The sequence below is a fragment of the Macaca thibetana genome, chromosome 4 (assembly GCF_024542745.1).
Source record: "Macaca thibetana thibetana isolate TM-01 chromosome 4, ASM2454274v1, whole genome shotgun sequence".
Lineage (NCBI taxonomy): Eukaryota > Metazoa > Chordata > Mammalia > Primates > Cercopithecidae > Macaca > Macaca thibetana.
In genome coordinates this window covers 80326793-80351729 of record NC_065581.1, presented here as the reverse complement: position 1 = coordinate 80351729, position 24937 = coordinate 80326793, and the positions used below count along the sequence as shown (strand labels likewise).

General features: G+C 39.1%; 1 protein-coding gene across 7 annotated transcripts; it reads left to right on the top strand.

Moving 5' to 3' along the window:
• Positions 1–18: 18 nt before the first annotated feature.
• PGM3 (phosphoglucomutase 3) lies at positions 19–24937 on the top strand. 7 transcript variants are annotated; one of them, XM_050788152.1, is made up of 14 exons: positions 19–135; positions 2239–2444; positions 4453–4637; positions 6162–6229; positions 10217–10350; positions 11262–11457; positions 13527–13684; positions 14644–14727; positions 17444–17542; positions 19031–19144; positions 21417–21539; positions 22954–23127; positions 24097–24178; positions 24844–24937. In XM_050788152.1, exons 2-14 carry the CDS (start codon positions 2241–2243, stop codon positions 24870–24872), a joined length of 1650 nt encoding a protein of 549 aa, XP_050644109.1. In that variant the 5' UTR covers positions 19–135; positions 2239–2240; the 3' UTR covers positions 24873–24937. The 7 variants fall into 7 exon arrangements, with proteins under 7 accessions (XP_050644109.1, XP_050644114.1, XP_050644111.1 ...); XM_050788153.1 differs by lacking the exon at positions 19–135 and adding an exon at positions 366–389; XM_050788157.1 differs by lacking the exon at positions 21417–21539 and having other exon boundaries at positions 32–135.

The following is a 24937-nucleotide window of genomic DNA, read 5'->3' as shown; positions in this document are numbered from 1 at the left end:
CCGGGGGGCGCGGCAACAAGCCGGAAGCCACGCAGGGCCACGTCTACGGTTCTGAGGACTAGGTCTGGCTGCTGCAGACGTTGTCGCTTGGGCGTTTCTCCGCTGCGTGTAGGTGTAGGGGGCTTCCTGACCGAGGTAAGCTGGGCCCGAGGCTCGGAGTTGAGAAGGGAAACTACCGGTCGGCAAGGGCTCGGTGGGAGCGGGACAGGTCAGATTCTCGGCCGGACGGAGGGTCTAGCGGCCCGGCGCGACTGACCGAGCGGCGGAGCGCGCAGGACACACCTTCAGGGCCCTGCGCCCCGCGAGCGGGCTGGTCGGGCCCGGCTGCGGGTCTCCTGCCTGGGCTCTGGTCCGTGGACCTAGGCGAGCACCTCAGGGTGGAGTGCCAGGTAATTCGAAGGTAGGCGGGAGAGAGGCACTAAGGAGGTTTGAAGATTGAATGGAGAGTAGGGGGATACTCTTAACTTTTTGAGTGGACTCTGGATTTGACAAATGTGCTTTCAATAAAGGCATTCGCAGACGCGTTGAAAGTAGTTGTAGGACCTGAAACGCATATTATCTGGACCTTTTTTTTTTTAAAATGGCTTTTTGGAGTTAACAGGACTGGTTTACACCCTTATGAATAATCATGACACATAACTGACTGCTCAGTTTTTACAAATATGTATTTATCCTTAGGAAAGAGATTTGACCACTGTCTTGAACTAAATTAGCTTGCCGAATGCCAGCTTTTTCCAACTGGACAAAAGTAACTGTTTTTCACCATTTCTTGTAAGTTCTGTTCATTGAAGCAATGAAGGACAATAAAGAAAAGATTATGAGGCTAGCAGCTGGAGGACTGCTCCTCGTCTCTGGGCTAATTGGGAATTAATTGACCCAGGAAATGTATAATGTATATGGACTGCTGAAGGAAAACTACGGACTGAGGTTGGAAACCCCAAGTTCCACTTAATTGGGAGTATCCCAGAGAAAGCAGTATTAGTGGGCTAAAGGCCGATGTTTTTGTTCTTGTTTGTTTTGAGAGGGAGTCTCGCTCTGTCGCCCAGGCTGAAGTGCAGTGGCGCGATCTCTGCTTACTGCAACCTCCACCTCCTGGGTTCAGGCGATTCTCCTGCCTTAGCCTCCTGAGTAGCTGGGACTACAAGCGCGCGCCACCACGACAAGCTACTTTTTGTATTTTTAGTAGAGACGGGGGTTTCACCGTATTGGTCAGACTGGTCTTGAACTCCTGACCTCGTGATTCGCCCGCCTTGGCCTCCCAAAATGCTGGGATTACAGGTGTGAGCCACCGCACCTGGTCTGTTTGGTTTGTTTTGTTTTGAGACAAGAGTCTCCCTTTGTCACCCAGGCAGGAGTGCAGTGGCGCGATCTCAGATCTCAGCTCATTGCAACCTCCACCGCCCGGGTTCAAGAGATTCTCCTGCCTCAGCCTACCTAGTAGCTGGGATTACAGGCGCCCGCCAACACGCCCGACTAATTTTTTTTTTGTATTTATAGTAGGCGGTTTCACCATATTGGCCAGGCTAGTTTCAAACTCCTGACCTCAGGTGATCCACCTGCGTTGGCCTCCCAAAGTGCTAAGATTACAGGTGTGAGCCACCGCTCCCGGCCGATGTTTTATTTTTTAAAGTAAAGGAGAAAGGTGGCATTCTTTAGGAAGAAGATATTGCTAGTTTTAGAGCAACATCGTAGAAGGGTGTCCTGATTGTCCTTAAGAAAATGGAAAAAGATCTGGGTAGTCTTGGAGAAAAAGATCTGGGTAGTCAGATATTTGGGGATATGTAGTTCCAGTCCACTCAAGAATCTGACTTTAGGCCTCAATCCATCACCAGCTATCTATGTTAATTTAGGTTAGTTTCCCCTTTTGTAAAAGGAAATGATCTTTGAGCTCATTGGAGTCTCTGAATAGGTGTAAAATCTTCATTTTAGTTGAGAGTGGACCAATTTAAGTGTACCCGGGTCCGGGAATAGTCCTGGAGCTAAAATGGGAGGAGAGTGGGGACAATCTGATATCTGCCCTGAGTCTGCCGAGGAGTGGACAATACAAGTTGGGCAAGATCTTCTAGGTAATTCTAACCCACAGGACTTACTCTCCTGCCCATTGCTCTGTCAAACATAGGGTTCTTTGAGGAGGTTCAGACTGAGACAGACCTATTTGTTTGGGGTGGCAGTTTTTGAAGCAAATGGTTCTTGAGAGGTTACTTGTTATGCCTGAAACAATATTTCTTAATTTTGTAGACATGGATTTAGGTGCTATTACAAAATACTCAGCATTACATGCCAAGCCCAGTGGACTGATTCTTCAATACGGGACTGCTGGATTTCGAACGAAGGCAGAACATCTTGATCATGTCATGTTTCGCATGGGATTATTAGCTGTCCTGAGGTCAAAACAGACAAAATCCACTATAGGAGTCATGGTAACAGCGTCCCACAATCCTGAGGTAATGGGTTTAGTGCCCTGATAAAGCAGACCATTATTTACAATACCAAGCCTTAGTGTCTGAGCAGTTTGACCTAAAGTACAAATTCTAATTCTAGGAATGTGCCTTCTCATTTATATGTGCTTTGGATGTGAAACCACTTTTTTTTAATTAATTTATTTATTTTTAAGAGCGTGATCATTAAGCTCATGATTCCTAAGGGTGTGGAAAGAATGAAAAGATACTGTCTTTTTTTTGGAGTGTTCATATTAGAGAAATAACAATGTTCTTCCAAATTTATTGATTTAAGACATGTTTGGTAATTGAAAATTGTTTCCTTTGTTAACTTAGCAGTGATTAAAGATATTGGGGATGGGTGAGGGAGGGTAAAGATTTGAAAAGAAACTTTTTGAACATTTTCAGACAGGTTTTTATAGCTCGGCAATAATTTCTTGTTCTGAATGAACAAACAGGTGAGCTTTGGCAGAATATTGATGATGCCTGATGGTTCTAGTCTTTGTGACAGATTTTAATCAAAGTATTCTTTTTGACACAATTATTTTTTCAGCTTCATTGTGGTATAAGTGATAAATAAAAATTGTATATATTCAAGTCATACAACACCATGTTTTGATATGTGTATACATTGTGAAATGATTAATACTATCAGGCTAATTAACATACACATTACCTCACATAGTTACCTTGTTTTGTGGTGAGAATACTTAAGATGTACTCTCAACACATTTTCAATATATATTATTATGAACTGTAGTCACCATGCTGTACATTAACATCTTCCAGAACTTATTCATCTTATAACTGCAAGTTTATGCTCATTGGCCAGCATCTCCCCATTTCCCTTACCCTCTAGCCACCACCATACTACTCTCTGTTTCTGTGAGTTCCACTTTTTTACATAACACATGTATGTTATGATCCTGCAGTATTTGTCTTCATGTGTCTGCTTATTTAACTTAGCATAATGTCTTCCAGATTCAACCATGATGCAAATGGCAGTATTTCTTTTTTAAGGCTGAATAATATTCTGTTGTGTATATATACCACATTTTCTTTATCCATTTATCTGTTTATGTGCACTTAGGTTGTTTCTATATCTTAGCCAACCTCTTGACACAATGTAATTGTTCTGTATTGTCTGTAGACCATTAATACAGGGTTTGAATAATATGCTTCTATTTGATTGCTTGGGGTGTGGGATTTTTGCCTTTGTAGCTAAATCAGCAGCAAGTTAAAGTGGTGCAGGTCTGTGAAGGATTGTAACCTCCTCTTCCCCCAAACAAGGGCATTGCTTGTCCAAATATGTGATCACTATAAATGTGTAAATGTCTAAATATGTAAATCACCATAATTGATTGACTGATCGACTTCTAGGAAAAGCCCCACATTTATTGCTAGTTCCAGAGGCATTCTCAAAATGATTCTCGTTTCTTTCAGGTGACATTCACTGTGAACTACATTTTCTTTCTAGGAATTTGAGCAGAACAGTGTTGGGAGGCAGTTTTCACTTTCTGTCCCACCCGCTGGTTGACAAGCTGGCTAGTGTGTTCTTGGAGTTCCGAGTCATAGTGAGAAGGATCTCTGTGTGCCCTTATTCTGCTCCACTTGTGCCCTAGTCAGTTTATTGATAGTGAATGCACAGATCACAGCCTTTTACAAAGGCTAGTGTGGCATAGTGTTTTTAGGCGAGTCGGATAGACTTGCTGTTTTAATCAATACTGACATTTATTAGCTGTATGGTCATAAGCAAATTACCTAACCTCTCTGAAGCTCAGTTTTCTCAAAGTAAGATTGGACTAAAAATAGGATTATTAGTTTAATTGATTTATGTGTGTCATGAGGATTTAATGAGGTAATAGATACATAAAATATCAGTATTAATATTTGGTGTTTATTGTTGAAGCTGCTCAGCCATCACTGTCTTTGGTTGAAGGGAAACAGCTTTTGCGTTCTACTCTCAACTCAGCTCATAAGTATGCACAGATTGCTTGTTTGTTTTTCTTTTAAGGAAGACAATGGTGTAAAATTGGTTGATCCTTTGGGTGAAATGTTGGCACCATCCTGGGAGGAACATGCCACCTGTTTAGCAAATGCTGAGGAACAAGATATGCAGAGAGTGCTTATTGACATCAGCGAGAAAGAAGCTGTGAATCTGCAACAAGATGCCTTTGTAGTTATTGGTAGAGATACCAGGTGATGATAAGAGTTACTGGTAAAAAAAAAAAAAAAAGCTTTGGGAACGTGATATAAACGATTGTATCAGTTTGAATCCAAGACAAATGGAAAGAAGTAAAGTGGAACTACCCTGAGTTGCATGTCTACCTGCATGACCTTTTTAGTAGGCTGTGGTAGCTAAGTCACAACTGCAGCTTGGGGTTTGGAGTGTGACTCTGGTTTGAAACCCTACTCCAAAACCCAAGCTGCAGAATAATATATGGAAAATACTTCCTGACACAAGAGAAGCACTGAATAAATGTCTCCCACTCCCTCTGTAGGTTTTTTTTCTTCCCTACAGAGTCATAACACATGATTTGAACTCATTATTTTTAAAGATTTACTTTATAATCTGTGTTATTATTGTTTCAAATATTTATATGATTTTTCCATGCTGGAGCTCACTGAAAAGTATATTATTTCGCAGCTTTTGCCTTCCTTAACAATAATGTATTTTTGTAAAATATTAGATGAAAAGTATACTTTGCAACAGTAGCATTTCCTTTTGCATAAGATCTGATTTTAACCTGAGATTCTTTCAAAAGGAAATTTCTACTCAGTCTCCAATACCTGGACTGGTTTTTCTTACCCTCTGTTATGTTACCAGAGGGTTTTCCAGATACCGATGATAGTAGCAGAAATAGCCAAGTAACTTATGTTCTGAAGTACGTTATCCCACCACAGTAAAGCCATCCCACATGTATTTGGTTCTTAACTATTAACTAATCTAAGTGATAAAACATCTTTTCCCACAAGGCAGGTTTTTTTTTTTAATTTTTTTGACATGGAGTCTTGCTCTGTCACCAGGCCGGAGTGCAGTGGCACAATCTTGGCTCATTGCGCCCTCCACCTGCCGAGGTCAAGCGATTCTCCAGCCTCAGCCTCCCAAATACCTGGGACCACAGGCGTGTGTCACCACGCCCAGCTAATTTTTGTATTTTTTAGTAGAGATGGCGTTTCACCATGTTGACCAGGATGGTCTCGATCTCGTGATGCACCCGCCTCGGCCTCCCAAAGTGCTGGTATCACAGGTGTGAGTCACTGTGCCTGGCCAAGGCAGTTTTTTAATCTGTTTTATTTTCAGATAGATAATTTGTTCTGACTTTACAAAATGGAAAACAGGTTCTTTATCCTTGGTGGCTTAATACAAGAACTGTCTTATACATACTTTGTATATTCCATGTTTATTGTTACTGTTCTTAGAGTTCAGACATGTTGCTATAGTCAAACTTGAAAAGGTATTTGGGTATGGTGTGGTTAAGAGTGTCCTTTATTTTATAAATTCATTTAAAAGCCAAAATTTTTCCAAGAACTAAATTGCGAAAGGTTATTGGAAAATGCTTCTAATTTACCAGTATCTTCAGAGTTTATAGCTTTCAGTTCAGATACAAGGAACTTATTATTTTGAAATTTGTGACATGTAATTTTGGCATTTGCTTGCAGAACCAGCAACCCTGCCAGTTTCCGGATGGGATATATTATTTTCTTCCTTTTCTTTCCTAGGCCCAGCAGTGAGAAACTTTCACAATCCGTAATAGATGGTGTGACTGTTCTGGGAGGTCAATTCCATGGTATGTAGTTATCCTGAGTTGGAAATTAAACAATCTTTAAAAAACTTTTATTTACAAAAGTAATGTATATTTATTTAGAAAAGTGTGAAATACAGATGAACAAAAAAATATTTAAAAAATGAACTCCTGGATACAAAAATACTAACTTTAAATATAATCTTCCAGGTTGTTTCTGGGCAGGCATGTTTTGTTTTACCTATGGCAGTACTATAGGAGATTATAGGTGGGAAATTCTGAACAAATACAACTTCCTTCACTTTGGTAAGGCTGAATTTCCTCAAATAAAAACCTTTTTAAGTACTTGAAGATGATCATTCTGGGGAGCTTTGTCAATATTAGGTTTTCACTAATAGCTGGTCTCCTGTGAAATCAGCTGTTACCTGTCAAGTAGTGATGGGCAATATCTTTGACAGGTAGTTCTTTATGTTATATCAAATGACAGAGAATTAAATGAAACAACACACTAGGATCCCCTTCTCACACTTTGTCTATTGTGAAGGCACTGCCTCCACTATGTTTTGAGGTGAATATTTTCCTGGTGTGATATCTTTCTCATTAAAACAAACATCCACTCTTGACCTTTGAAACCTCCTTTGACTGAGTTCTGACTGTGTTCCCTTCCTGCACAGTCAGTCTGGCCTCTGTTGAGGGCTTGCTCTGCTTACCTTGTCTGTTTCCTCCTCTTCTGTCATTCTTCAGCCTTCTGCAGGTGAGTCTCTATCCTTACCTCTCCGTGAAATAAATGTCTCCCCAGCCCACCCCTGGCATCCATCTGCATTGTTATTGCCAAATCTTGTGGATATTGTAAAGTAGGGATTCTTAACCAGGGACCTCTGTGGCATGTCTGGGACTGCTGCAGAGGACCTGTGGATCTCATGATACGATGTACAGAGTGTTGTCCGCAGAAGCGCTTTCCCTGGGAGTGTACAAGTACCTCTGCTCAGATACTCAGAGGGGGCTGTGATCTAAAAATAATTTTAATAATTTATGCTTTAAAGTTCTTACAGTTGAAGGCTTTGTAGCTTTCCATAATGTTAAAGCTCTTTCTTTGAGCTTCTACTTGGCCACTATTCCATATTGGTCTTCTCTGTTGGCTCCTCTTCTGTCTCTTTCGGGGAGGACATTCCTCGGGACTCTCTTTCATTCTGCATGATTTCTGAATGATTATCTCTACTGCTATAGCTTGAGCTACCTTATTTATTTGTTTATTTATTGTTTGAGATGGAGTCTCACTCTGTCGCCAGGCTGGAGTGCAGTGGCTCTATCTCAGCTCACTGCAACCTCTGACTCCCTGGTTCAAGTGATTCTCCTGCCTCAGCCTCCTGAGTAGCTGGGATTACAGGCATGTGCCACCACACCTGGCTAATTTTTGTATTAGTAGAGACGGGGTTTCATCATGTTGGCCAGACTGGTCTCGATCTCCTGACCTTGTGATCTGCCTACCTTGGCCTCCCAAAGTGCTGGGATTACAGGCATGAGCTACCGTGCCTGGCCTCATTCATTTATTAATTCATCAAACATGTTTTACTACCTGCTGTGTACCTCCCTCTAGTAGTCTGTTTCTGTTTCACTGTGTATCACAACCCATAGTAAGAAACCCATTATGTGTCATGACATGTCAATGTGTGCTTGTATGTATAACTGAAATAATAGGTTGAATAAACAATGCTCATCCTTCCTACATGACATGCAATCATCTGTTTAAAATGCACAAATGCTGGTTTGTGTCTCAGTAAATTCCATGGCCCATTGGCAGGCTGTGGCCTGCAATTTGTAAAGCATTGGTCTGAATGGTGTCCTCCCTTAGGTGGCCTGCTTCTATCTCGTGTTCACCTTGCCCCAAACTATTCTTTCTGTCATCCCCAGAATGGTTGTCTTTTTCAGCATTTTCATTCTATCTCTAGAACGATCACTCTTCTAGTGTTTTAGTCTAGAAAATGTTGAGGGTAATTTTTTAAAGCTTTCCTTCATTTCTCTCTTCAGCCTAGTGTATTTCAGGAAATGAAAAAAGGTTAATGTAGGGAGAATGGGGGTTAGGAGAAGAGTAGGGAGGTAAGGTGGGCTAATTCATACGAAACCTTGGAGGTCATGGCAAGAACCTGGGCTCTATTCCAGATGCAGTGGGACTCCATTGAAGGATTTTATGCAAGAGAGTGATATGATCACATTTTCATTTAAGCCAGTCCCTCTGTTTGTCGTAGAGAGAAGAGAAAGGAGAGTTGTAAGAAGGAAAGAGACCAGCTAGGCCACTCTTGAAAAATTAATATTGCATTCAAAGGATTTTGTGGTATATGGGGAGAACAGAACTGTGAAGAACACATTCCAGGTTTCTGAGTTGATGAGTTGGATAGATAATCCTTTTCATTGGGTACATAAACTAGTCATTTAGTAAATGTTTCTTTGGTAATTTTGATATTGGTCATAAAATTATTTTGTTTCTTCCTTTAGCATGTCTTTTAGAATAATGGGTTCCTCTAGTAAACACTTCCATTAAGCTAACCTAAGCTCTTATTTGCATTTTTTGAGCTTCTCCATCTCCTCCCATCTCATCATTATACCAGAGCTAAGGTTGCCTTCATAAGGTACCATTTCTATTAAATCACTTCAGGGCTCAAGAATTTAAAGTGACTCCTTTTTGCCTCCAGTCAAATTGTTGTGTTTGAGGTTCAGGTCCAACTGACAGGTTTAGTCACTGAATATTTACTTATTGGTTACTGGTCCAGTTTGCTATCCATTTTTCTTTGTTTTTTGCTCATGGTGCTTTTCTTATAAGTTAGCTATGTTTAACTGTAAGCTGGTTTTCTTTCTTTCTTTTTTTTTTTTTTGAAAATTACGGGATGTTTTTGAGGTTTACAATGAAAGTACAGTCCTTTGGTAAAATTTAGTCTTTGGCTTCTGCTGGGTACCTGGGGCACTGGCTGGGTTCACTTTAAATTGATTGATGACAGGCCAGGCATGGTGGCTCACACCTGTAATCCCAGCATTTTGGGAGGCCGAGGTGGGTGGATCATTTGAGGTCAGGAGTTTGAGACCAGTCTGGCCAACATGGTGAAACCCTGTCTGTACTAAAAATACAAAAATTAGCCAGGTGTGGTGGTAGGCACCTGTAATCCCAGCTACTTGGGAGGCTGAGGCAGGAGAATCCCTTGAGCCTGGGAGGTAGAGGTTGTAGTGAGCTGAGATTGTGCCAGTGCCCTCCAGCCTGAGTGATACGGCGAAACTCCATCTCAGAAAAAAAAAAATCATGACAAAGTTCCTTTGGACTCCTGCGATTATGTATGTTTGGGCAGGATATTCATGCGAGGGCCTGTGCTTGGTAATAGCTCTTCAAGAATGGGTTTTCCCCTCTTCCCTGCTTAGTGTTAAGATAACTGTTGTGGGAGTGGTGACATGGGGTGATTAATTTCTGACTCATCCTCACACTGAAGGTATAGTTCTTTGGGATTTCAGCTTCATGAGAGTCTTCTACTGGGTTCTGCATCTTAGATCACCGTGGGCTTTTTTTGCTCTGAAAACCGTAGCTCAATTTCTAGTTTAGAGGAATTAATTCAGAACAAAACTGGCTTCCAGACTAGCTTAGATCTTGAAGTTCTTGCCTTCAGGTATGTTTCGGCCTGATAATTCTGTAACTTGTCAGCACTGTAGTTCTTTTTAAAAGGAGATTTTTGTCTTTTATCTAGCATTTTAGTTGTTTCCAGGAGGACGATTCATCTGAATTATGTAGTTTGCAATGTTACTGGAAACAGAACTCAATTATTACTTGTCTATATTGCTTTATATTTACATTATTAACTGTATGTAGTGATTTTTTTTTTTGGCTACTAATGGTCATTTATATTTCTTTTTAAGATCATTTTTATGTTTTCTAAGATGTCTGAGATGACAAAAAAGGATTTGTCACCCTGAAATTCCTACGTATGAATGCATTTAAACTTTTTTCTCTTTGTTAAGAAATGTGGTGAATTGCTTTTTGTATTTCTACGACAGATTATGGCTTGTTAACAACACCCCAGCTGCACTACATGGTGTATTGTCGAAACACGGGTGGCCGATATGGAAAGGCAACTATAGAAGGTTACTACCAGAAACTCTCTAAGGCTTTTGTGGAACTCACCAAACAGGTGAAAAGTTTATTGAACATGGTTAGAGTTCAAACAAATGAATAAAGTAACATAGTCTACTGAACAGATTATCTTTTTGTCATGCCTCCTCCTTCCTTTTCCAAAAATGCTGCATATCTCCTTTTTTGTTTTGCTCTAGGGCTACTCAAGGTTCTGGTCTATGTATCCTGCTAACTTACATTGGTGTTTACTTGGCAAAGCACGTAGTACATTCTGAGATCCTTTGGGGAAGAAAACATGGTGGGGGTCTTGAAGATGGTTATCATAAGTATTCATTCAGATGAATTTGATCTTAGTTAATGTAGGTGCTACTGGCTTAATACCTGAGGCATCTACTATTGAGATTTTCTTCTAGGTATATTGGCTTGTTAAATGTGGAGAGATTTGAGAAGTATAATTTATTTGATCAACAAATACTAAGTGTATGTCCTTACCAGGCACAATTAACTAAAAGCCTTTGCTCTCATAGAACTTAAAATTTGGGGTGAGGATAGCTGGGAGAGGAGACAATTAGAAAAAAAACAAATCTGCCTGATGATGTTACATACTGTAAAAAGGATGACATGTCATTACTGCCCATTTGTCTGTGTGCTTATTCTTGCATTTGAATGGCTGCCTTGTAATATTACTTTTAAGGGACCCTGTTAATTGAGACTAAATTTTAACAAAGCTCTATGCTATCAGTTGTTCAATCAGCAAAACTCTTCTATTGTTCCAGGTGTTTTAAAATTTTACTTTAGTGTTTTATAATTTTAAAAATTGATAAAATTAATTATAATTGATAAAATATAAAAATTAAAATAGATGAGTTAACTGAATATTTACATATGCACATATGTATATATGCTTTATATTTCACATTTATTTTTATAACTTGAAATTTTTCTTCCATGTGTCTTTTTCCTTTGTAGGCTTCCTGCTGTGGAGATGAATACAGATCACTTAAGGTTGACTGTGCAAATGGCATAGGGGCCCTGAAGCTAAGGGAAATGGAACACTACTTCTCACAGGGCTTGTCAGTTCAGCTGTTTAATGATGGGTCCAAGGGGAAACTCAATCATTTATGTGGAGCTGACTTTGTGAAAAGTCATCAGAAACCTCCACAGGGTATGTCGTACTAGCACTGTAAAAATTTGTTTTTAATGCTCTTTGAGGCCAATCTCACTTATAAACGAAGGTGGTAAAGTGAGTTAAGAATCATGCAGCTAGTCCTGGTTCTGCCACATTTAGACACTGAGAAATCTTCCCATTCTCAGAGCAATTGAAACATGGTCTGCTCGCTTTGCCTGTAAATCACACCCCTCCTCATAGTCTACAGGAAATCAGGTGAGGAAAGCAAAGTCAGGAAATGGCATTCTAGAGCAGTGGTTCTCAAACTGGCATGCGTCAGAATCACTTTGAGGGCTTGTTAGCACACAGATTCCTGGGCTCCACTTCTGAGTTTCTGGAGGTCTGGCATGGGATTTGCATATGATAGAAATTTGCATTTTTTTTTTTTTTTTTGAGACGGAGTCTCGCTCTGTCGCCCAGGCTGGAGTGCAGTGGCCGGATCTCAGCTCACTGCAAGCTCCGCCTCCCGGGTTTAGCCATTCTCCTGCCTCAGCCTCCCGAGTAGCTGGGACTACAGGCGCCCGCCACTGCGCCTGGGTAGTTTTTTGTATTTTTTAGTATAGTCGGGGTTTCACCGTGTTAGCCAGGATGGTCTCGATCTCCTGACCTCGTGATCCGCCCGTCTCGGCCTCCCAAAGTGCTGGGATTACAGGCTTAAGCCACCGCACCTGGCCTAGAAATTTGCATTTCTATCAAGTTTGCAGGCTTTGTTCACGGTGCTTGTCTGGGGATCCCTTTTGGAGAATCAGGTCTAGAGGGTAGCATAGTAAGTATTACTAGATACCTTGTCTGAATTAGATACACTATGGAAAGCGAATGTAACTGCTTATACAGTTGTTAGTAATCAGTGTTTTCCACTCAGTGCAGAGTAGGAGGAGGAACTTTTCTTCAGATTTTAGTTGTAGTAAGAGGTGTTCTGGATTTATCTGCATTATAGACCCTACATTATTTGCTTAGGACAAACCTGACTTGCAGTTATGTTTTGTTTGGCTGTATTTGTGTGTTTGTCTGTGTGCCACTGTTTAAAAATTCCGTGACTTCTCTTACATATTGGAATCTCTAGCATCTCTTTACCAAAATCAGAAAATGTTCACACATGGCATTAGTCCACTGCAGTCAGATAGATGCTGCCCCCCTTAAATAGGACATGCATTCTAGAACTCTACAGACTTCATCATCCAGTTGCCTCATTCATTCATGTTATTATGCCTTACTTAATAAGCATTTAAAATGTCAGTGTAGTCAACCAATTTGAGCTCCTTTTCATTAAATTGCTTGTTTTGACATTTACTTGACAGTTCAGTTCTGCCACTTATTTATCCATTTATTAAATACTGAGCTCTTACTCTCTATGCTCTAGGCTTTGGGACTACAGTATGAACAAAACCATAGTCCTTGCTTTCCTGAAGCTTGCATCATGTCCTTTTGTCAATCTTATGATCCTATCCCTGACAAAAGCCTTTTACTTCTTAGTTGCCTCATGATGGATTTGTCACTCTGCTGCTGTCATGGCTAAGGAATAGCCAAATTTTCTAATAAATTTGATGCTACAATTGCTGAGATTTCAGCAACTTTATGTAAATTTCATAAGCCAGTTATCTCGCAAAGTTATAATTCTTTGCTCTTAATTACCAGTGTTTCTTTTTATTGGTGGTATGAACAAATAAAAATCATTTCTGTAGAATTAAAGCACATACCTCATCTAGTGCTGATTATTTTTTCTCTGTAAAGGAGATCACAGTGCTAGGTAAATTACATTCAGAAATGTAGCTTTCAAAAAAACTTTATGGGATACCTGTCTAGCCAAACCAACCTGCTTATAAAATGGAATTTTATAATAGTAGTATAGCATATTTCAGCATAGGTTTTGAATGCTCCTTTTTTCACTTTGCAGTGAAAGAATTTGACCTGTGAAAATCACTAATAAACTATGTACTATTTAAAGATTATATACTAGTTAAAGATTAAGACATTGATTTTTAGGAGGATAATTTTAAGAGAAAATTCTAAAACTCTTTATAGTAAATTCTTAGACTGAAATGCATGTAAATTATCCTGTGTGCTAGGAATGGAAATTAAGTCCAATGAAAGATGCTGTTCTTTTGATGGAGATGCAGACAGAATTGTTTATTACTACCATGATGCAGATGGCCACTTTCATCTCATAGATGGAGACAAGATAGCAACGTTAATTAGCAGTTTCCTTAAAGAGCTCCTGGTGGAGGTATGGTGGGGGGATTGGCTACCCTCTAAAACAAGACTTAGTGAAATAGTTCCATATTTTATTGTTATTTGTCAGAAAGGCAAAATTTATGACAAATTCTTTACATTAATGGGCAGAAAATTCAAAAAAGAGCAGTGGTAATACCCAGTCATTTGAACATTTGAGGCTTTGGAACCTGGAGGTACTCTTTTCTTCCTTATACTGGCCGAGTTTTGTGATTTGAAGCTTTAGGAAGTTTTGCTTCCATCATAATTGAAACTTTGATGAGAGTTCTGTGGTCACTCCATAAAAGCCCTAAATTCTAAGAGGAAATCTCATCATCTGATATATTAACTGATTATGATAAGCTTAGTAATGTGAGATTTGTTTCATTTTGCTATATTAGAAATAAATCTCAGGCTAGCTTTAAGTATACAACGTAACTGGAAATTTCTAGGCTGGAGTGCAGGGGCGCGATCTCAGCTCATTGCAACCTCTGCCTCCTGGGCTCAAGCAATTCTTCTGCCTCAGCCTCCCAAGTAGCTAGGATTACAGGTGCATGCCACCACACCCGGCTAATTTTTGTATTTTTAGTAGAGACGGGGTTTCACTATGGTGGCCAGGCTGGTCTCGAACTCTCGACCTCAGTTGATCCACCCACCTTGGCCTCCCAAAGTGCTGGAATTACAGGCATGAGCCACTGTGCCTGGCCAGATACTTTTATTTAAAAAATTAAAGAGGTGAGGATCAGGAGATACAGGCTTCTTAAAAGAGGATTTCTCATAGAATTGCTTTAAATAGTGCTCAAATGTATTTTAGGCTTTTTTCCTGGTATACATGTAAATTTTCAGTCAGACATTTATGGCATAAACTAAGGCACAACTGAACTGATAATTTTGTTAGCCTTTAGAACTCTCATTATATTTGTTTTCGTAGACGGTACTTTTGATGGCAAGTTAAGTATCACTGTTTTTGTCTAGATTGGAGAAAGTTTGAATATTGGTGTTGTACAAACTGCATATGCAAATGGAAGTTCAACACGGTATCTTGAAGAAGTTATGAAGGTATTGAACCATTTTTGTTTTCTGGTAGTTTCTGAATTAATATCATGTGTCTTGAAGTTATGAAGGTATTGAACTATTTTTGTTTTCTGATAGTTTCTTAATTAGTATCATGTTTCTGTGAGGAAGATACTGCCTTCATAAAAGTGATTATGTTGTAGTGCATGAAGCTGAGCTGCTGTTCATGTAAAGGGTAAAGAGAAATAAATAAGAAAAAATTTAGTTTCCTTGATGAAGAAAGGAAAACTTCTTTCCTTTTCTTGGAGTTTTCCTTTAGAAAACTTGTGAATTCTTTCTCTGCACCTTTGTAATGAATGTAAATCTTTCTAAAGGCCTAATAAGCCAGTTTTACAGCTCAGGAATATTTTTGTTTAAGGTCCTAGAGTCACCAACTTCAAATATAAACATCAAGGAAGATAGCTCACCTATCTCCCAGTCGCAGGAGAGTTTAACTTAGGTGTTTGGGTCCAATTTGTAACTATCTACCCGTCACAGAGGTACGAAAAGTTTTATTACTCCCTTAGAGAAGGGCGGTTAACACAGGTGGCCATCCCTATTACCAGGTAAGTTTAGGATAGACATGTGTGACAAATGGTGTTGTCAAGTTTTCCTGTTTGAGGACTAGTGTTAAAGAAAAAATAATTCATAACACTTGTTAAAATGGTAAAGCAGACTTGATTCAGGACTGTTGTGATAGGTACAGGGACTAATGTGATGGAGTTTTGCAGTGATAGGAGAAAGATTGGGCTCAACTCCAAATATAGTAAGGAAAAGTGGGGTTTTATAGCCAAGGAGCAGGGTGTGTGGGGGCAGGTGGTGGTCAGTGGATGAAAAATTACTGAGAGGAAACATGAGGGTAAGTGGGTGGTATTTTGGCTAAACTGATCTAACAGGACTTTTGCTGAAGGTAGGCCAGCGCGGCCACATACTACCTGGGGGATGGTGGAGAATAAGAACTCAGATCAGATGTCACGAGTGGTCATATATCAGGATGAGGGATTCTCGCTAAGCTCACTTAGCATGACTCTTATTAAAATCGGGCTATTGGAAGACAAGCCTAAGGACAACGCCTAGTCAGGCTTAGGTGAGCCTGACTAAAGTTTGGTCAAGGAGAGAATTTTTGTCATTAGCCATCTTTTATCTTCGGAAATTGGATTGGAATGTGTCTGCTGGTTATATTAAAGAGTGAGCATTTATCTTTGCTATCTCTTAGCAAATTAGCTTGTGATTGAACATCAGTTTGGCTTAATACTTATTCAGTAATAAAACTGTTTCTTGCCCTTTTTTTTTGGAGAGGTTTTCTGGAGTGGTGGGAGATTTCTGTTTCTAATTATTTCTCCGGTGTCCACCAGATGACCACCCTTGATCACTGCTTGATCGGAGAGTTACCAGGTTCATGGACAAAACTGGAAGCCTGTTTGCCTATATTTTCTCATTAACGAGCAGTTCTCCAACTTTTTTGTACCTTGTTTCAAGTTCTGGCATTTATACTAGTTTTAGTTACCTTTCCATTCTCTAGAAAGCAGGAATTATAAAGTCAGATTCCTGCAGAATTTGGACAGGTAAAGTGAATGAAGGCAGCAGGTGGCTAAAAACAGGGAAGTGTGCCAGATGATGTCAACTGTAGTCACACTCTTCAAGAGAAGCAGAAAATCTGAATTTTCATGTGAATTTCCAACTTTTAAAAAAAGAAACAGTGTCTGACTGAAAATTTACATGTATACCAGGAAAAAAGCCTAAAAAGGAAACAGTGGCTGAGCAAAATGAAATATATCTTGAGGCTGCTAGTTTTAATGTAGACCTGATTTTAATGTATGGTTACAATAAGCTCATTCAAGGGATTCCATCTGGGACCCATTTGCCTGCCTTTCACAGGGATTGGGTTATTTCACAGTACTTGGGTTATTGCTTTAGTATTTCATTTTCTGTCTTAAACATTACAGATAAAATAACCTAGTTTAAGAAACTGTTACTTCTCAACTCACTGTCTTCCAGATGAAATATTTTTAGCTCTTGCCATTCCTGAGGTCTCCTACATCCAATCGAATGCTGATCTTTCCTTTGCAGTTTTTCTACTATCAGTCTTTCCTTAACCATTCTTAAAGCTCTCTCAGATCCATCCATTCTTGACTTTCCCTATTCACTGTTGCTGATCCAGCCACTATTTCTTACTGGGATTAGTCCTAGAAGCCTCCTGATTCCATTTCTTAACCTTCTCATTGAACTTGCCGCTATTTGTAAACGAAGTTTTATTGGAATAGAGCTATGTTGATTTGTTTATGTATGGTCTGTGGCTGCTTTTGCACTGTAATGGCAGAATAATTGTGACAGAGACCATATGGCCTGCAAAGCCTAAAATATTTACTGTCTGGCCTGTTACAGAAAAAACTTGCAATTCTGCTCTAAGCTATTCTCCACACTGTAGCTAAACAGCTTTCTAAAACTGTTAGGTCATGTCACGCCCCCACTTGTAATCTTTCGTGTCTTATAAGGAGACCCTCATCTGTCTCACCGTCCTTTACCCCTGGACACGTGCTTCCAGAGTGTGTTCACACTCCATTGTATACATACCATTTTGTATTTTAATGCTTAATCGTCTTCCTCACTGGACTCGGCCCCAGTATGTTTTGATCCCCTTTGTGTCTCTGGGATACTCGGTATGCAGGGAACATTTGACATCTGAGTAATTGCTGTATTTCTTTAAATGCATGTGTTACAGGTACCTGTCTATTGCACTAAGACTGGTGTAAAACATTTGCACCACAAGGCTCAAGAGTTTGACATTGGAGTTTATTTTGAAGCAAATGGGCATGGCACTGTAAGTTCTCTTAATTACAGTTGGCCTTAGGTGGCACTTTTCTTTATAATGAGATTTCTGTATCTGGGGGGTAATAATAGGTAATATTGTACTTTGTTGAAATAATTGGATGTGACAAAAATATCCTTTGGTTATCTTATATATTGATGTATTATGAAACTGTGATACTCTTTTACTTGGTAATGATTCTTCTTTCAATGTGAAGAGATACACTAAGGTGTTTTGAATAGTTTTTTTTTTTTTAATTTTACAGTTCTTAATTTTGTTATAAGCATGTTGTCTATGCACTTTTCGGCTGGCCATAGGAGAGGAAAAGAAAAATTCAGTCGCTATGGTGAATTGCAAAGTGTTGGAAAGTTGATAATTAATAAGAAATGAAAATGAATTTAAGGTAACTAGTGATAGGCATATAAAATGTTTCCATTTATATTTTACATAAAATTACATTTTAAAGTTTATAGTTAAGTAGTTTTTTGTAGATTCATAATTTCAGAATATTTTAAAAATGTTTTTATACTCACCTCATTTAATGAATGCACTTGAGGTGGCTATCAGAACATTTGAATCTAAGCCGAATAATTTTCCTCATTAATTTAAATTGGCTTTTGGAGGGCATAAATATAAAAAGGGGAAAAATAAGTTCCTGCAAAATGCAATTAAGATATAACTTTAGAGATCTAATGGAGAAGTTGGTAAATTATTTTCTAAAGGGTAGACAGTAAATATTTTTGGATTTTCAGGCCATAAGGTCTCTGTTACAGCTGCTCAACTCTGCTGATCTAGCTTAAATGAATGGGTGTGGTTGTGTTCCAGTAAAACTTCACAAAAACAGGTGACTAGCCTGTGCCTTATTTTATCAAGAAAAATGTATTTCATCAAGTAGTTGAGCATAGTATGCTAATCTTGCTCAGTATTAGGCCTCTAGAAGGCAATAAAAAAGATGGGTAAGGTATTTCCAAATGAGGTAAGACTCTTGAGGAGCATGATTAATTATATATTGTAATGACTATCCATGATATTATTTGCCATATTTTGATAAATACTAGGAACTCTCAATTTTGCCTAGCTCATACCCTTAAGTTTTAGAATAAAACTGTACTAGTCGCAATGAATTATTTCCTTCAAAGTATAAAGGATACAGACAGGCTCTAAGTAACCTGGTTGCACAGAAATGACTTAGCTGGTTGAAGGGAAAACATGAACTTACTGTGTGTGTTCGCCTCTTGTCAAGGTGGTGTTTTCTTTGTAATCAGATGTTTAAATTTTTATAGCCAGTTATATAATCCACAAATAAAATTTTTCCCCTAGTACTATCCTCTGGGTTTTAATGTGATCTTACATTAATTTCATACATTTTAAGGCTGCCACTATTTTTCCCCTGTTTCTCCAGATTGACTAGGAGGGAAAAGTGGGTTAGCTAGAATAATAGTATTTATGACTAGGTTTTGGATAGTGTTTTGAGACTGATTTTATATGCTTTTGCTGCAGGCACTGTTTAGTACAGCTGTTGAAATGAAGATAAAACAATCAGCCGAACAACTGGAAGATAAGAAAAGAAAAGCTGCTAAGATGCTTGAAAACATTATTGACTTGTTTAACCAGGTCAGAACTGATGGGGCAGTGGACTCTTGGTTACCTTTACTTTATTCAGAAGATGGATAGAACAGAGTGTGGGTGCATACAAAATTAAAGTAGAGACGTCCTGGCCTGGTGGCTTCCTTGCAATAGTGGTGTATTCAGTTGAGATTTATAATGAAATGGAATGACAGAACATTTTTTAATATGCTTCCCTTCCCCTACATCTTATGATGGGAAATTTCAAGTATATTGAGTAGCTTCTACCTAGGATCACAGATTCAGCTACTCAGTGTATACATACATATTATTATTATTTTTTTTAACCAAACCTCGAGGAAATTAAGTAAAAATAACTGGTTGTCAGGCCAGGCGCGGTGGCTCATGCCTGTAATCCCAGCACTTTGGGAGACCGAGGCGGCAGATTACGAAGTCAGGAGATCGAGACCATCCTGGCTAACAGGGTGACTGTTTCGTCTCTACTAAAAATACAATTAGCTGGGCATAGTGGCGGGCACCTGTAGTCCCAACTACTCTGGAGGCTGAGGCAGGAGAATGGCGTGACCCCGGGAGACAGAGCTTGCAGTGAGCCGAGATCGTGCCACTGCATTCCAGCCTGGGCGACAGAGTGAGACTCCGTCTCAAAAAGAAAAAAAAAATAACTAGTTGTCTCACTGACAAAGGACATACATGTGGGTTAGTTGGGATTGGGGTTGGAGTGTCATTTGGCAGTGGAAAAGCAGTACTCAGGGTAGAGGAAAGCGATTCAGATATTTGACTGTCTTGCACACATTGGACACTTTATATACCTTACTGTGTAATCCTTGCAGTAACACAGGGAGAGGTGTTACTGTAATTCCCTTTTATAAGTGAAGAAACAGAGATCTATCTTCAGTTATATCTTATACCAAAGCTCCTATTTCTCCATTTTATCTTGATGCTTTCTATCATTGTGGGGTAATATCTCAAAAGGGATGTAATTATAAAGAAAAATGAGTGATGGAATGTTAGGCTGAGCCTTAGAGTTATCCAGTCTAATTTCATTTTATAGATAAGGAGTACTAAAGGCAAGTTTCTCAAGAGCTAGTTTCAGTATTCTTTGTTACACCTTTCATTGTCTTCCATGGAGATCTCCATCTCATTGTTCATATTTATCCATCCACAAAAACACTTCAGTTAATCATGCTGCATGTGAGAAAGCATAGGATATAGGCTGAGTATCTCTTATCCAAAATGCTTGGGACTAGAAGTGTTTTGGGTTCCAGATTCACTGGATTTTGGGATATTTGCATATATATAATGTGACATCTTGGGTGTGGCACTCAAGTGAAAACACTAAATTCTTTTGTTTCATATATGTTACATAAGATTAAAGGTTTTATAGAATACTGCAAATTTAGTGCATGAAACAAAGTTTGTGTCTACTGAACCATCAGAAAGCAAAGGTGTCACTCTCAGCCATCCATTGGACAATCTGTGGTTGTTTGGCATCACCATCATTCCTGACTCTGAATTTATATGCTGTCAATAAGCAACATTTTTTATACTTATTCACACACAAGTATTTAATAGTAAAAAATATGATACATATCTGGCATGCATGGAAATGATGTATCATAGCTGAAGGAGGCTGACAGAGTCTTTTTCCCTTGGGGATGCTGAATGAACTGTGGGCCTGCCTTTAGTGGGGTTTTTTGTTTTGAGATGGAGTCTTGCTTTATTGCCCAGGCTGGAGTGTAGTAGCGCAGTCTTGGCTCACTGCAACCTCTGCCTCCCGGGCTCAAGCAGTTCTTCCTCAGCCTCCCGAGTAGCTGGGATTACAGGTACCCACTACCACACCTTGCTAATTTTTATATTTTTAGTAGAGATGGAGTTTTACCATGTTGGCCAGGCTGGTTTTGAATTCCTGACAGTGAGGTCAGGAGTGCATTTGTTTTTTTATTAAGAGACAAGGTCTTGCTGTGTTGCCCAGGCTGGAGTGCACTGGATGTTCACAGGCATTATCACAGCACGCTGCAGCCTCAAACACCTAGCTTCAAGTAATCATCCCATCTCAGCCTCCTGAGTAGCTGGGACTGTAGGTGTGTGCCACCACACCTAGCAGTTGTATACCCACATGACTGACCTATCACAGAAGGCCAGGTGTGGAATTTTTCACTTGTGACGTTATTTTGGCCCTCAACATGTTTCAGATTAAGGATGTTCAACCTGTACTGTGATTGGTTTTCTAAGAAAAACATCCATTTCCAAGATTTGCTTGTGTTAAGTGGTTTCTTCCATTTGTTTCCCCATTTTGCAGGCAGCTGGTGATGCTATTTCTGACATGCTGGTGATTGAGGCAATCTTGGCTCTGAAGGGCTTGACTGTGCAACAGTGGGATGCTCTCTATACAGATCTTCCAAACAGACAACTTAAAGTTCAGGTGTGAGAGAAACTTTAACTTTTTTGCATATTAGCTAAGTAAAACCTATTATTCCAATTCTATGTCTCACTGACAAATGTTTCCTATTTCATTCTGTACATACACACATGATACACAGAAAATAAGGCCTTGTGGGCCGGGTGCAGTGGCTCATGCCTGTAATCCCAGCACCTTGGGATGCCAAGGTGGGCAGATCATGAGGTCAAGGGATTGAGACCAGCCTGGACAACATGGTGAAACCCTGTCTCTACTAAAAATACAAAAATTAGCTGGGTGTGATGGCGCACACCTGTAGTTCCAGCTACTCAGGAGGCTGAGGCAGGAGAATCACTTGAACCCGGGAGGTGGAGGTTGCAGTGAGCCGAGATCATGCCATTGTACTCCGGCCTGGCGACAGAGTGAGATGCTATCTCAAAAAAAAGAAGGTCTTATGATATCTAACGGTATTATCTTACAGCTGAAAAAAATTATAGAGTAACTAAGTTCATTTACTTAGCATTCTATTGTTTGAGAAGTATTTGGTTTCCAACTTTATTATATAATAAATAATATGAATGCATCACATTTTTAAAGAGATTTTATTGTGGAGAATTAAAAACAGATATAAATGTAGAGAAACTACATAATGAACTTGTGTACCCATCTTCAGCAGATTTCAGTTATTGCCCTATACATTCTCCATACCCCCTCCCAATACTCTTTTGGGTATTTTATTTAGAGACGAGGTCTCACTGTGTTGCCCAGGCTGGTCTCGAACTCCTGAGCTTGAGTGATCCTTTTCCCTTGGCCTCCCAAAGTGCTAGGATTACAGGTGTGAGCCACTGCGCCTGGCCCCAACATTATTTTGAAGCAAAACTCAGATCCCCTGTCATTTCAAGTGAAAATACTTACTCTGCATTATGTTTAGTTCACAGAATACTTCCTGAGGGAGATAATTCAGATAAATTGCTCACTGATTTCTGTACATGTTTATGCCAGTTTACACATTCACCAACAGAATTTGTGAAAGACAATTGGAGGTACTAAAGCCACAGTTCACAGAAATGGCTGTTGATTGTTCTGATTATTTTTGGCATATTTTAAGAGATTCTTATCGGCTTTCTTATATAATGGGCTACCACTTATCCTGTTTTTATGTGTGATATGGGGCTTAAAGTCATGTCGTATTTACTGGCCATTATCTTAGTGGTAACTCTAAGCATTTGTGGAAATATTTTTTGTCAAAGGTAATTCTTTATAGATTGAAGAAAAAGAAGAGTTGTACAAATGTTGAAATTAATTACCCTGATCTTGGAGAAATAAGAAATTTTAATGTAATTTTATATTTAGTCTGGCACTTTTCGTAGAATTTATGTTTAACAGGTTAAGCTTCTGAAAGGAAGTGTAGTAACAAATATGAAATGCTTGCACTTAGGTTGCAGACAGGAGAGTTATTAGCACTACCAATGCCGAAAGACAAGCAGTTACACCCCCAGGATTACAGGAGGCAATCAATGACCTGGTGAAGAAGTACAAGCTTTCCCGAGCTTTTGTCCGGCCCTCTGGTACAGAAGATGTCGTCCGAGTATATGCAGAAGCAGACTCACAAGTAAGCTGGGATAGTTATATTGAAAAAGAGCCTAATATTAGGTGATACAGAGGCAAACTATTTTAATAGTTTTTAGAATCTCACTATGATGATTAGGCTTTATTTTGTTGAGCCTTTTAGGTTCACATTAAGCTACAAAATTATTTTCACCAGCAGTAATTATAAAATTGAACAAAATTAGATCCACTCAGTTTATTTCCCCAAATATTTTTGACTTATTCTAGACTTCTGAAAGTGTCATATTTTTAACCATGGCAGGAATAACTAATAAATACTTAGTTTATGCACTATAAGGTAGATGATCCTTTTCTTTTAAAAATATAATTTTGTGACATTATGAAAACAACCAGCTTTATAGTTCATTTCTAAGTCAACTGATAGCATTCTGAACTCTTGATTTGTTTTTCAAAATATTTCCTTTAAATGACAGCTTTACTCTGGTGCCTGTTTCCCTGATAGGGGTCAAGACCTGTGGTCTGGATTTTTATTATTTGGCCTCTTCACATACTGCTTAAAGTATCTGCAAAGCCACGGCAGACTAAGCGTGCTGAATAGGGAATCAGGAGGAGACATTTGGCAGCTTTCTTCCAGAAGCTTAGGCCATCTTAGAGTCTAATGAATATCCATGATGGATGAGGAGATGGCAACAGAGGCAGTAATACTTACTTACTATTAGGCCAATTGTGGACTAAGGTTTTATTGAATTTTTTCAGTTTTGGAATGATAGCTATTTTTATAATCTCAATTGATTAAAAACTTACCTTTAGAAGAATTTCATCTGTTTTCCATTTATTTAAGGGCCTTGGAATTTGTTACTGAAAGATGAAAAAAGGTTTTCATTGGAATTTGTTAGTGAAACAAAATCAAGAATCACCCTTCTCTTCCCCAGAATTCTAAGTAACATGGTCTTGCCCATGTTAGACACATGCTATGTCTTTCTCATCTAATCTCTTCTAATGTCATTTGCAGGAAAGTGCAGATCACCTTGCACATGAAGTGAGCTTGGCAGTATTTCAGCTGGCTGGAGGAATTGGAGAAAGACCCCAACCAGGTTTCTGAAGATAATTTTCATATTCTTGAGAAACTGGACTTTTTACAAGTCTTTACAAAACTGTCAATAATAATGGCCCTACTAAGAGATTTATAATCATAATGTTTACAATGCAGCGTACTGGATTGTCTCTAGATCTGATTGTTTTTCTTAAACACTACCAGAATAATTCTTTGTGAATAGGTAAGCCTTACACTTGTTAAAGAAATTTACCTCTAATTTCAGGCTCACTAATATAAAATACTGGGGCTTAAGTATACAATTCAGTCACTAACTGTACAGTTTTATGTGGGGAACAATTCATGCAGACTACTGGAAAATTAAATCTTATTACCAACTCCTTGTGATATCTTTGCCATCACCATCACATGAGCAAGATGATGTTTTGCAGCATCCCCCATTGCTGATACAAATGGAGAGGGCAGAGAAGACTTTATACAACTAGTTTTTCCATTGCAGAGTTTTAAGAAAGATTATTAGATGACTTACCTATATGACTAATCTATATGACTAATGCCATCAGGAACTCAGAGGTGTGAAGAGGGGGTTGTCCATCCCTCTTCCATACTGAGACTTATAAGGATGCATGGTCCAGCCTTCAGTTATTCTTCACTGCTCTTGGTGAAGGTATGTGGGAAAAAAACTAATTATAATACGTTTTCCAGCCTCCGATGGAGAAGGAACACCACACTGATACCAGAACATGGTTACTAAGGAAAAGAGAAAAATCCCCAACCAATCTTAATTAAACCAAGCCTG

What these genes read in the sequence shown, in the direction of transcription:
- PGM3 (XM_050788159.1), top strand. Translation starts at nt 1,985, where the DNA reads ATGGGAGGAGAGTGGGGACAATCTGATATCTGCCCTGAGTCTGCCGAG. An exon ending in CAGCGTCCCACAATCCTGAG is followed by an intron (nt 2,445 to 4,452) that starts GTAATGGGTTTA and finishes TTTTCTTTTAAG; the next exon opens with GAAGACAATGGTGTAAAATT. An exon ending in ATGCAGAAGCAGACTCACAA is followed by an intron (nt 23,128 to 24,096) that starts GTAAGCTGGGAT and finishes TGTCATTTGCAG; the next exon opens with GAAAGTGCAGATCACCTTGC.